Here is a 12,403-nt window from a genome sequence, read left to right as displayed (position 1 = left end):
ATTATCCAAATATCGTAAATCAAAATTATAACAGTGATAATTATTGAATACGAGGGCTTCCAAATTAAAAATTAGAGAAAGGGGGAAAAGGAAATGAAGCAAGTCATTTTGAATCTCTCTTATAACACGTCAAATGTCTGGACTGCGATTTATGGCAAAGCGAATAACCCCAATTCAGCGGGGTTTGAAATAATCAGAGCTATTAACAAAGTTAAGTTCGCGTCACTACGCTTTTCTGTGCAAAATGTGTTGGGTCGCGAAAATCTTGTGATGTTAAAAATATTCGTTACCCTTCTAATAACGCGATGCTCCTAACAATCACGATCGCTATCCTACCTTTCCGTGGCTTAATTCAAAGTCTTCTCAATGTACGACTGCACAGGTATACAAATTTAAACCTTATAGGATACATTGGAAGCAATAAGATTTTCGAACTGACTGTGAAGTGAAAACAAAATCTACTACCGATATACATATGAGGAACGCTTTGACTGGATTTGACGTTTTTGCTTGTTTGCAGAATGACCATCTTCTGTTTTAAATCACGCACGTCCTCGCATCACAATTCCTTATTAAATAGCACACGGATATATTATTATTACTATTGTTCTAATTGTTACGATTATTATAATTAAGTTAATTATTGGCATAACTTCCCAGAAAGTGAGCTTTCAACATAAATCTTTAGTAATTTACTTCGATCCAATATTCTTCAAAATACCAAAGAATGGCATTTACAATTGTATATCTATATGTATATATATAAATATATACAGACATACATGTATTGAAAACAGAAGGAAAAAAAACCCATAAGAACAACAAAGATACGCATACGAGTAGTTGACTCAAAATTATCAAGGGGCGGATGATAATATACTCACCTTTGTGGGTGAAACGCTTTCGGAAATTTTCTTTCTTACGCGAGTAGAAAAATAAATGTTACAAATTGTAAAGCCATCCTTTAATCTAAGATGCGTTACATGTATTTAATTAATACAGAATATCATGAATTTATAGGAATTGTCGAAATATTCGTTCTGATTACAATTACGTACCTCTGTTAATAAATTGCCATTCTTTCGTATACGGTATAGCTGTTAGTTTATCGAGAAACGCCTCAAATCTGTCAAGAAACATACTGGACGAAACTTTGGCATTTACCGGACCACAACTGCATCCTACTTCAACGTAACAACTGCAAGTTCCTTGAATGAAAGAAATAAGGCGCTTCGATCGTAAACATATACATTATTATTATTAAATCCGAATGAAATTATTATTCTTCATCTACGTACGTGTTTCAAAATACTATTATCAATATTAGTCCTAAAACGACAAACAGTCCCATTAATTTTACTTTATATACATACATATATATATATATATATATATATATATAAACCAAGTGGTATTTGATGTAAATGCGAACCTTTCCACGTCGACAAGAAAAATATTGCGATGTATTGTCATTGATTTTTATAGAACCGCAAACTAGTATGTATAAAGTTATTGATTCACACGAACAAGAAGTAATTCCACTTCTGAACTACACTGTACTACGTTCTCTCTATCCAGAAAATATTTTTCAATTTTGTATAGAGCAGGATTTTCGATTTATAATATTTATATACATATATATATATGTATATATGTGTATATATACTTATATATTATACTATATGTATTTAGCGATCCGTTTCTTTCACAGTAATAAGGTTCATAATAATTGTCATGCAATACTCTACAAAATTAACAATAATATTAATATTATTGATGATAATAAATAATGATAATAATAATAATAATAACAACAACAACAACAACAACAATAATGATAACGTTAATAATAACCACAAAAATGAATAGATAATTCGTAGTAGTAATAATAATAATAACAATATTGAAGACGTTATATGTAGTTGTAATATATAATTAGTGGTTTCTTACATATTTATGAGAATTCAATGTGCTAGAAAATTGAAGAATTATTGTAATTTTCGCAGCTCGATCTTACAATAGTTGCTAATATATATATATATATATATGGACAACTTTCTTGGATGTCAGATTGAATTGCAGAAAAATCTGAGTGCAATATATTATACATGTACGTAGTAGGAGCGTGATCGAGATAAATGTAAGTGCGTGTATGTATACAGACGCAAGTGCAGATGCATATAATCTTGAATATTTATCTAGAAGAAAAGCGAAATTATGAGGCAGAGAAGGAGGAAAGAGAGCGAGAGCGAGAGTGAGTGAGAAAGAGAAAGTAGTTGGCAAGTGATTCAAATATGCTGTATATTAATATATTGTTGTAAATATCGCGCGCATGAGTCAGGAATTATATATCAAACCGAATGACCCAATTTTTTGCCTATAGGTATGCAGCCTAATATAACGTAGTCCAAAAATATTCATTATACATTATGTGTAACAATTGAGTCCGCTGTATTAAAATTTTTAGCGATTGCGTTTACCTATCTCATAAATTTATCATCATCTTTCAATTCAGTCTGATACGTCTGTTCAAAATTATCCGCGATCGTATAATGTTCTACTTAAAAGGAAGAAGAACAAAAATGACAAAAAAATCAAGAACCCAAAATACTTGACGAAAAAAAATAAATAAAAAATAAAAAATAAAAAATAAAAAAAAAACAAACGTACAAACCAATATTTTAATACTTGTAAAACTGAACTACAATAAATATTATCCGTGCACGAGCTGGTCCATTCGTACGATATCTACGATTAGCCTCTGATAGTTAGGTCTAATTCAGCCTGACAATGAGATAATATATAATTCATAGAGTTTGCGGATCGAATAAATTCTAATTTCAAATTTTTGCGCAAAGTATGATGCGACTAAATAAATTGATTACCATTGCAATTCGATAACGGTATATGTATACCTTCGTCAAGGTATGCACGCGTAACATAGATACTTGCTATTAATATTTCTGCTATTAATAATAGTAATAAGAATAATAATAATAATAATAATAATAGTGATAATGATAATAATACAAATAATATCACAGAAGGGTACTAATGTCTTAATCCTACAAATCAGCAATTGCTAATAGTTTACGTTTATCTGACGCTGGTTATATACTTACGAATAATTATCGAGGTAAAATCATTCGTTCAATCGGATGACCCGGATCTTGGTGACAACGGAGTTGAGCAAAACATCCTGTCCCTAATGTTTCATCAATTCTTAAATGTAATATGATTCTTAATAGCTTATTTCTACTTTTTCATTAAATATGTAAATTTATTATTACTTTTCATTTCATTTTATCGTATACTTGTTCTTTTTACATCGTCTTTTCTTTTTTAATTTTCTATTCGTATGCACATGTATCAGAAAACTCTCACCGTTCTTATCACTTCACACATCCGCGTATAGAGATGCAATGTAGAAATCCAAGAAAGTCTTCAATATTATGCACTTTGTAGCAGTTGCACATCAATTTCTTTCAAGCAATCTAGTAAGTGAAGACCTATTCAATTTAATTGCTTTTTCGTGATTCTACTTTGTTGTCGTTATTACTGTCATTGATGCTGATGTTGTTATTATTGTTACTATTATTATTGTTGTTATTATCATCATTATTATTGTTATTATTATTGTTGTTATTATCATTATTATTATTATTGCCGTCGTCGTCTTCATCATCATAATAATCATCATCATCATTTTTGTTGTTGTTGTTGTTATTTCTGGTGTTGTTCTTATTGTTATTATTATTATTATTATTATTATTATTATTATTATTATTATTATTGCTGTTATTACTGATTTCTGTAACGAATGTTTGTTATGTCACATAAAATATTATGATTGAGCTTATGCTCATTATGTAAATAAACATTTTTATTTTATAATTTTCGTTTCACTACTTGATTCTGGGACAGTTGAATGTATGTACGTGTCAAGATATGCTTTATTCTGCTGTACAGTGATTTTGGTGACGATGATAAGGATTGAGAAAATAATACATTCATAGTTTCTAAACGACAGTTAAAGATAGTCGAATAATTTTAATATTTGTAAGTATCATTTAAGTATGCAAGATACTAGGATTAAAATGTTAGTATATTAAAAACAAAAAGAAAAAGAAAACAATGATATATATGATGGGTATAATAGTTAGTAGTGGACAGAGTGTCACAGAACTGTTGCACCAGACAGAGTTTATAGATAGTTGATCAATCAATATAACTCACAATTTACAAATTTGTTAATGCTGAGAACAGAAGAAGATCATGATTATGATCTGCCTCGCTATCCTCGCGGTCATCGTGGCAACCACCATCGGTGGATACTTTGGGCTGTGAACGACTCTCAGGTAAATTTGTTTATCTTTATTTCTTACTATCACATTGTACAGCTGCTATTCGTATTGTTCCAAACTACATCTCGCGTATCTCTGTGCACACGGTTTTGTCAAATTTATACAATTCACCACGACGAGTCCAAACGGTTTCTACCTAAGTCAGTATATTTCCACCCCCTGAGGTGTCTCGATGTCGTACGATTTTTTAAACTGAAATAAAAAATAATCCTCCCGTATGAGTATCGGAAAAGTCTTGTCATTTTTTGACACAGAACATGCGCGCGGATGTAGGTACGAGTAGAGATCAAGGAACAACGAAGAAAAATAAATACTCGATTTGTTTCAATTTTGTTTTTTGTTGTTTTTTTTTTTCAGAAAAAGCATAGTGCGTCTTAAATGTTTGAGGAGCTGCTGCGTGGATTGTGTTGTAGTCCAAACAAGAGCGACCGTACATTTCGGCGAAGCGTGCATATCAGTATCCCAATACGCCACCGAGACTGCTGAAATCATAATTAATACTAATTTCATTTCATTGCTTATCATTTTTTCAAACACCCGGTCATCACAATGTTATAGAGGGGTAGTATTAGCCTAGTGGTTGTTGAGTTTTGTTGATGATATTTTGTATTGAACGCAGCTTGCAATATTCGGTGGGTCAGCATTTGAGTATATTATAAGTAATAGCGAATTAGTTTATAGGGCACACTTCGTACTATAAAACAATGACGATGAGGCATCGTTACAGCCGGTACTGTTTATACATCGGCCAATCTGATTAACGGCTAGAAAAACATGCCTAAGAGAAAAAATTCCGGGCCGTTATTTAACAATGATGTTTCAGATTTCAATTTTTCTTCGTAATGTAACAGTATACCTCTGTTGATTCAAATTTATTTCTGCAATCATCTATACTATTTTATTCTCTATACAATGCAAAGAACTTGAATCAATTATTAACATCCTTTCCCTCTGACTTTAAACGTCCGATGATTATTTTTATTATTATTGTTATTAGCTATTGTTGTTACAGATAAATTTCCTGCAAATCCCGAGGAATGATTGAATCTGAAATATGTATGCGCGCCGTTGTTTTATCGTGCTGGTCACCATAAATTAAACCTTTTGCTGCAGCAATAATATTATAATATTAGGTGTTATAAATAATATTATTATTAAAGAAAAGAAAAGAAAAAAGAAAAAAAAAAAATTGCAAATGAATGAATAAATATAATAATAATAATAATAATAATAATAATCGTATTAACGAGGGAATACAGAGAACTTTTGTGTATTAACTATGATATTCATGTATTAGTTTCTTCAAAAGTTACTGATATATGTGATATCTTACGTATATGATATAGTTACACAGTGATCATTGAAAATCGCAGTGAAATAGAATATCTATTTACCGACGATGATCACAATGATGATGATGATAATAACCAATTTAAACAAATAAAGTGTCATGTTACGTTCTGTTGAGGATATTATATAAACTTTGAGGCGTAATACACTCAAAAAGAGAGAAGAAGGAAAGAAAAAATAATGATTAATAATTAATAATTAATGATTAATGATTAATAATTAGTAATAATAATTAATAATTAAAAATGATTATGGGTTATTGTTTAAAATTATATAATAATTACAACTATGAAATGATGAAAAATATACGTTATAAATAATTCAATACAATATTATATATCAAGCTCACCTTGCATTGTACAGAAAGTGTAATTGTTAGTCTAGGTAGCTATGTTATTACCTATTATACATATACATGTGTATATATATATATATACATATATATTTATATATATGTATATACATATATATGTGTGTGTATGTATACTTATATTCTATCATATGTATTAAATTAAAGTTGAACCACTATCTATCATTACTGTTAGATCAGTCATCACATGAACATAACATGTACGGACAGTTCAATACTCCCGGCCGTATAATTCAAATGTTACGTCATGCGAAATTGATAAAGAGAAAATCTGAAAGTTAAATGTGCCGGTAACGTAATATATCTATACAATGGATAATTTTTGGTTAAATGAGTTCAATTTTTCTGTTTTCTACTTAGAACACGTGATCAGGTTCGAAGCACGTAAGCTTCGTGTATACTAGTCATTTTTCTATATGATTGTTTCGTAGGTTCCTTGTAATATTTACACATTTCTTATCCCTCTAAAATTATTGTAATAGTAAAGTTTTCAATTGCACCAGAGGCATATTAAAATTTCTATACTAACAAAGAAGCAATTCGTTAAATATATTCTTCGGTGTTCACTATGATATATTATGATATGATATGATGTATAACAACCCATAAGTACAAGTATCTTATTAGCTCTTGAAGGTAAGAATATGCAGTTGCTAGGTCCTAAGAATAAAATAAATATGGAAAGAGCACCGTGATCAGGTCGATTGATACGTTGAAAGGGGAAAAAGTATGGGACGAACCGACAAAGTTTAATAAAATAGAAAGTTCAATCTTGTTCTTCAGTTTTCCGACAGGTTTTTAAGTTGTTTTCACACACGTTGATCTTACGGAAGCAGAATTCTCTCAAGGCAGCTTGAGCGAACTCCTTCGTAATCGATTGTGAGATGACAAAGCTCTTTTCCCATTGATTATTTCTTCTGTCAACGTAATTCCGAAATTTTCAAATTCCCGGTGAGTTATCATATATTTTGTGAAATCTAATTAATGCATTATACCTGCCGATTCATAGTGACAAGATATTCAATTTACGGTTATTGAGATAAATTTTCGAATGTGATGAGATCTTACAGGTTAATGCTAAATTTAAAGTTTCAAACTTTGTAAATTTTGAATGTAATTATATTGTATTATTATTCAATTAATAATATTTACTAGAATTCAATGATCATGTTTAGGTAGCGGGCACCAATGGGTATAATAACTCACTTTTATCGAAACTTACCGCAAGAGAATACGTCATTCTGGTTTGTCAGTGATACCTATTTCAAGTGCAGCTGGACAAAAATGTATATTTTCTCATTCTTGCTCGCACACAAATTAAATACGTACCGCGATACACCGCGTGAATTTGAGATTGTTGAAAGTAAATATATTTCAACAATTATACGGAATAGAACATTGATGCATAAAATATTTTTGTTGGGATAGACAGACCCAAAAGTTTTTAATAATTTCGGAAGAAACCCAAGAAGTTTTTTCTATACATTAGCAACCAATGGTGCCCTTATACATATTAAAATACAAATGAAAGGAAGGAAGAAAGAAAGAAAGAAAGAAAGAAAGGCGGAAAGAAAAAATCACATACTAAAAGTTTAGCCAGAGTCCTCTGACAGCCAGAGCTCGAATAGACGGTAAATATATTAGCCTTAATCTCATATATTATAGTTTAGTGTAGTGAAAAATTCATCATATAGGAATTGAGAGAATACGTTACTTTCTTATATCGATAGATAAGTTTACGAGTATAAATATACAATTATTACGTCTATTACATTACATTATCGATGCACAATCACAATTGTGTATTGATGAAAAGTTTGGCCTAAATTTGATTTTTTAAGGTTGATGGTGCGGTGTGTGATTGGGTCGTGAAATTTATTTAGCGTATCGCAGAGTTTAGTCGTAGAATCGGAACTCGAAAATTTTCGCAAGATTAATTCTGCTACCGAACGTTTATCAACCTCAAACCCCTCTTTGTGCGCCGCACGCAATTTTTCATTTCAATCTGATGAATGTTTCCGATTAGTATCTTTTCATTTATAGCTATTGCTCACCTCGTTGTTATTCGCAACTGCAAGATTCTTATCGAATTTCACATCCTTCCATTCTGATGTAATCGTCTAAACGCAATGTATCGGAATCATAAATGTGAATGTTTCTATGACTTCATTGCCCCGACAATACTCCGTGAATAGAACAGGAACAAAATGAAACAACGCTATGTATAGTCTCCAACTGACAGGTGATTTGTCTTCCTTGATCTCATACTTCAGAATGCGTTATAGACGGATAAGTATATCAAATTTTTTTTCTTTTTTTTCTACAAAACCCAATCGTTTTCATCGGATTGTCGTAAACCGAAAAGTGTTTGCAAATGGAAATTAATGCTTAACAATGCCAAGCTGGTAACGAATAAACACAAGAAAATACAAAAGAAAATGTAGGTGCAGTCAACCTCTGCACCTCACATTATATTTTATTGCATCATAGTGCATTATGCACTGATACATACGTATTGTTATGTATCGATATAGTGCCGATGCAATACGACCTGCAGTCTCTATTTTAGAAGTGTTTTTTTTTCTTCTCGGTTACACTCATAGCTACATAAGACAGACGGCTATATATATAATTATTGTAATTGTAAATTAAAGTCGACGTATCCTGATGAGGCCGTCGTGTTTATAACAATAAGTAATCCTACAGTGGTCAAGTCAAAAATGTAAAAAGTGGATCATTTATATATATATATATAAATATATACATATATATATATATATATATATATATATATATATATACACATATATGTTTTATTGCATCCGCACTATTATTCTTGCTATAAAAAGGCTACTTCAATAACCTTATATGCGTGTCAATTCCACTTTCAACTAAAACGTAATTTTTGAAAACGTTAAACAATGAAAATAAAATTTTTAATTAAATTTAAAAGTTAATGAAAAAAAAAGGTTGCATAATACTTTGGTGTTGATGCGACAAAGTGAGATTATTGATTAATTAAAATTTAAAGGGAAAACTAAATTGTAGCATGAAATTAAATTTAAAAAAAAAACCAAAAAAAAAAGAATATGAAAAACTTTTTATCGTAGATATTTCATAGATGAATGATTATCAGATGAAAAATAATGATAAAAGAAAATAACAGACAATTTAGAAAATGAAAAAGAGCAAGGAAAATTTCTCAAATAAAAAATACTGTATTAGAAATTACTTCTTAATAATAAATCAATGGTGTTTTCAGCCTAATATATATATTATACATGTACATGTATATATATACATATTATGTCTCGCACCTTCCGGGAGCGAGTATATTATATAAAATTTTTCTCATATAAATCTTTCTTTTCAATGTTATAAATATATATAATATACACTGTACAAAGACGGCAATAATCTTAAAACACTTCCATAATCATTACTTACTTAGGCGATTGATTATGCGCATTCAAAGTAACAATTCTGGCAAATGTCACCCCGTATGACGTCGGCAGATATTACACTTCATATGTAGTCCTCATACGTTTAATACATGTCAAGTATATTATATGTATATCTCTACCCGATACCTCGCGTGCATTACGCAGTCACCGTCTAACACCTCGAATGCTATAATATGTGCATAATTGATAGATTGAAATTACTAGAAACAATTAGGGAAATGTTCGTACAAGAACACCAGGTCAAAGGTGATGATTATGGTAGCTGGTATGTGATCAATTGAATGTGCCCCTTCATCCTGTATCCAGCACAAATTAAAAACCCTGTATGGATAGTGGTAGGCCTCAATTGCCCTGAAACAGGTCGACTGTACCGTAGCTAATGAGATAATACAGCACATTATAGGTATTGAGTTTTTCCTATGGAAATGATAAAATGTCCATCCGTACCTCGTGTAGTTTTCGCAGTCGAAAACGAAAGCGAGCGGCCCACATCTGTTTCACCCCGTCGATCGTCTCAAATTGCTGCACGTTTCGCTGGAACATAATTTGTCAATTCCATAGAAAAATATTCAATAAATTAGACATCGAAAGACAGAAAATATAAATTTGAAACTCCCAAAATACTATACATACACGAAATAAAGAGATTGTAGAAGTCATTGTAAAATTATATTCTTTTACGTTTCGACTCACTCTTTGCTAGTCACCGTACTATATAATATCTGCTAAATATTTTCCTCTATATACTCGTCATAGATAGAGAAGAACTTACAATTTGAAAGTCTCATTTGATTTTATATAAGTATTGGAAAGTAATTATACAACCGCATTATGGGCGACGTATGAAGGTTTCGGTGCCAGAGTGGCCTCGTCCACATTGTCGATAAGCATAATTTTGAATTAGCTTAGGATAGTTGAAATGAGCCTTATCGGCAATGTGGGTTAGGCTACTCTGGCACTGAACCCTTCACATCTAGACCGCGTTGCATTTACTCGATACGAAGTATGATCTAGCCAAGGGAATTACAAGGGTGCAGTACAGACTATATATACTATATTAATACGGCAGGATGCTGAACGATAATAGTCGAAGCAACGTTGAATCACATCAAAGGCGAAAAAATGTACGACAAATCCAAAGAAACTCATATACGGCGCCTCTGTCTCCTGTCATGACATCCCAGATATTTCATTCGGTATCGAGGCTTCTGCAATGTCTCGTAATTATTGTTTATTATAACTTGACGTAAAGCTTCATCGGGAATCTTTCGGCTAATGATTTCATTTCTGTTTGCAAAATAAAAAAACAACCGCTGCACGAACAAACTGGGCAAGAATGAATAAAATTACGTATGTCATTGAAGAAATTAAAAATTTATCCATACGTGTATTATTTCACAGACTTATTACGAGTACGATTCTGAAACAGAGCGACCATGCAGGAGACGAGGTGCCCCTCACTCTGGCGTTGTGACTTGTAGCACATAAGCCCCACATTGCGTACTTTATCTAATTCTTCTTCTTTTTGCGTACTCGGTATGTATTTACGTATGTATGTATGTATATGTACAAATACATACGCGTGTACTCGCGGAAATTGAAAACTTAAAGAAAGGAAAGAAAAGCCAATGAAATCAAAATTAAATATTTGTAATCAATTAGGAAGGGGTATTTTTTACTTCAGAAATTGTAAATTCAACGTAGGTATATATATATATATATATGTGTGTGTGTGTGTATCTACTGCGAATATTTACGATAAATTGTTTCGAATTTGAATATTGCTTTTGAATTGTAACAAAAATCGTAATATATTTGAAAAGATTTTTGGGTATTCGGAGGAAGATGACGAAAAGTTCACTGTGCTCTGCTGTAACACATATAGTCTTCATATAGTATGCTAATATTAATATGGTTATTACTAACTGTATATACAACAATCACAACAGGCTAATAAACTATATGCAAATCACCACCGATCTATCCATTGAAATCCACGTACTTTGCACGCATATACATTATTTTACCTAATGGTACATAAACACTGAAACATAATTTCCACGAATTGTCAACCACAATACCCACCACTGGAAGTCAACTGGAAACGCGATATTTGCAAATTGAAATTGCAACGGAAACATAAATGAATGTACACGTTTTGAGAGCTCGCTGGCATTAGTGACAAATGATAATCATGAATTAACTTCCATACCCATAGCAATTCATATTATTGTTTTGTTTTGAATGTTCGTCATTGAAGCATATATATATACTTCAGATTAATTTTGACATTAGAATATACATCATATACACATATGTGATCGTCAAATGCTGTATTCGAATCATCAAACGCTCATGATTCTAATACCGTAAAACGAATCCTCATGATCGAGTGTCGAATGAATCAAGTTTGAATGAGTTCAGTTGATCCAAGGCACCTACATGCTATAAATTTATGTAAGAGTTTAAATAGCGAAGTTAGTTGAAGATACTTGTAAATACACAATCTTCAGAATTAGCACATGTCTTCAGCGTTTCGTGAACAATCTACGAAAAATTGTACTTATTGGATCATTTGCTCTAACACTGTCCGTAAGCACCAATTTAATTCAAGATTTGTAGTCCCATGATTGAACTGTATTCCGAGAGTCGAAAGTTGATACATAAAATATACTATACTTCTGTGAAATGTACATTCTGAAATTCGAAGTAAACTCAATCATAATATCTTCGATCAACCGTTTCATCATTTATCCCAAATTACTTTTCATTTCAACCTTGCTGCGCAAAAAACATGCGTCGAAGAAGCGTAATTTTTTATCGCTAACTTTTTAATTCACAATACCAGTTGGGAT

General features: G+C 31.3%; 1 protein-coding gene across 3 annotated transcripts in view; it reads left to right on the top strand.

The window, feature by feature from the left end:
* The window catches only part of LOC124297380 (syntaxin-1A), an 85,916-nt gene that overhangs the window by 71,163 nt on the left and 2,350 nt on the right, over positions 1-12,403 (top strand). Inside the window, exons 9-10 of one of the 3 annotated variants that reach the window (XM_046748348.1) lie at positions 4,267-4,358; positions 4,722-11,520. The exons of the other annotated variants lie outside the window; for them this stretch is intronic. Of the exons in view, the coding sequence (XP_046604304.1) occupies positions 4,267-4,347 (81 nt within the window). The 3' untranslated portion in view covers positions 4,348-4,358; positions 4,722-11,520. Of the gene's footprint in view, positions 1-4,266; positions 4,359-4,721; positions 11,521-12,403 lie in introns of those variants that run through there. 3 annotated transcript variants of the gene reach the window in all.

The sequence above is a fragment of the Neodiprion virginianus genome, chromosome 2 (assembly GCF_021901495.1).
Source record: "Neodiprion virginianus isolate iyNeoVirg1 chromosome 2, iyNeoVirg1.1, whole genome shotgun sequence".
Classification (NCBI taxonomy): Eukaryota; Metazoa; Arthropoda; class Insecta; order Hymenoptera; family Diprionidae; genus Neodiprion; species Neodiprion virginianus.
This window is presented reverse-complemented; position numbering and strand designations above follow the sequence as displayed.